General features: G+C 62.5%; 1 protein-coding gene across 1 annotated transcript in view; it reads left to right on the forward strand.

Annotated features, from left to right (window-relative positions):
* Positions 1–502, forward strand: part of KCNJ9 (potassium voltage-gated channel subfamily J member 9) — a gene marked incomplete at its 5' end in the record, with an annotated part of 3,386 nt that extends 2,884 nt beyond the window's left edge. Inside the window, 2 exon segments of the mRNA XM_017742792.1 lie at positions 40–52; positions 54–502. Coding sequence (XP_017598281.1) covers positions 40–52; positions 54–293 — 253 coding nt within the window.
* Positions 503–509: the final 7 nt, after the last annotated feature.

A 509-nucleotide genomic window follows, 5' to 3' on the forward strand; every position in this document is an offset into this window, starting at 1 on the left:
GGCCCCCCGCCGCGCCCGCCTGCGCGGGTCCACCCCCAGCCGCCTGGACGAGGCAGCGGCGGCGGGGGGCGAAGGGGACCCCGAGATGTCCCCCCGCGAGAGCAACGGGACCTTGGCCAGCCCCGAGTCGCGGTGATGCCGACAAGATCTGGGTGTATACAACAAAAAAAAATCCCCCCCTGGTTATGGTGGTGGTGGTGGTTTTGGGGTGTCCCTGGGTTTGGGGGGGCAAAGGGGACCCCAGAATCCCTCAGGAGAGCGACGGGACCTTGGGCAGCCCCGAGCTGCGGTGATGCCATCAAGATGTGGGTGTATATAATGAAAATCCCTCCCCGTGGTGGTGGTGGGTTTGGGGTGTCCCTGGGTTTGGGGGGTAATAGGGACCCCAAAACACCCCGTGCGAGCAGAGGGACCTTGGCCAGCCAGCCCCGAGTCGCGGTGATGGTCTCAAAATATGAATCTATTTAATAAATATCCCCCCAGTTATGGTGGTGGTGGTGGATTTGGGG

Source organism: Corvus brachyrhynchos, unplaced genomic scaffold (assembly GCF_000691975.1).
Source record: "Corvus brachyrhynchos isolate BGI_N302 unplaced genomic scaffold, ASM69197v1 scaffold419, whole genome shotgun sequence".
Taxonomy (NCBI): domain Eukaryota; kingdom Metazoa; phylum Chordata; class Aves; order Passeriformes; family Corvidae; genus Corvus; species Corvus brachyrhynchos.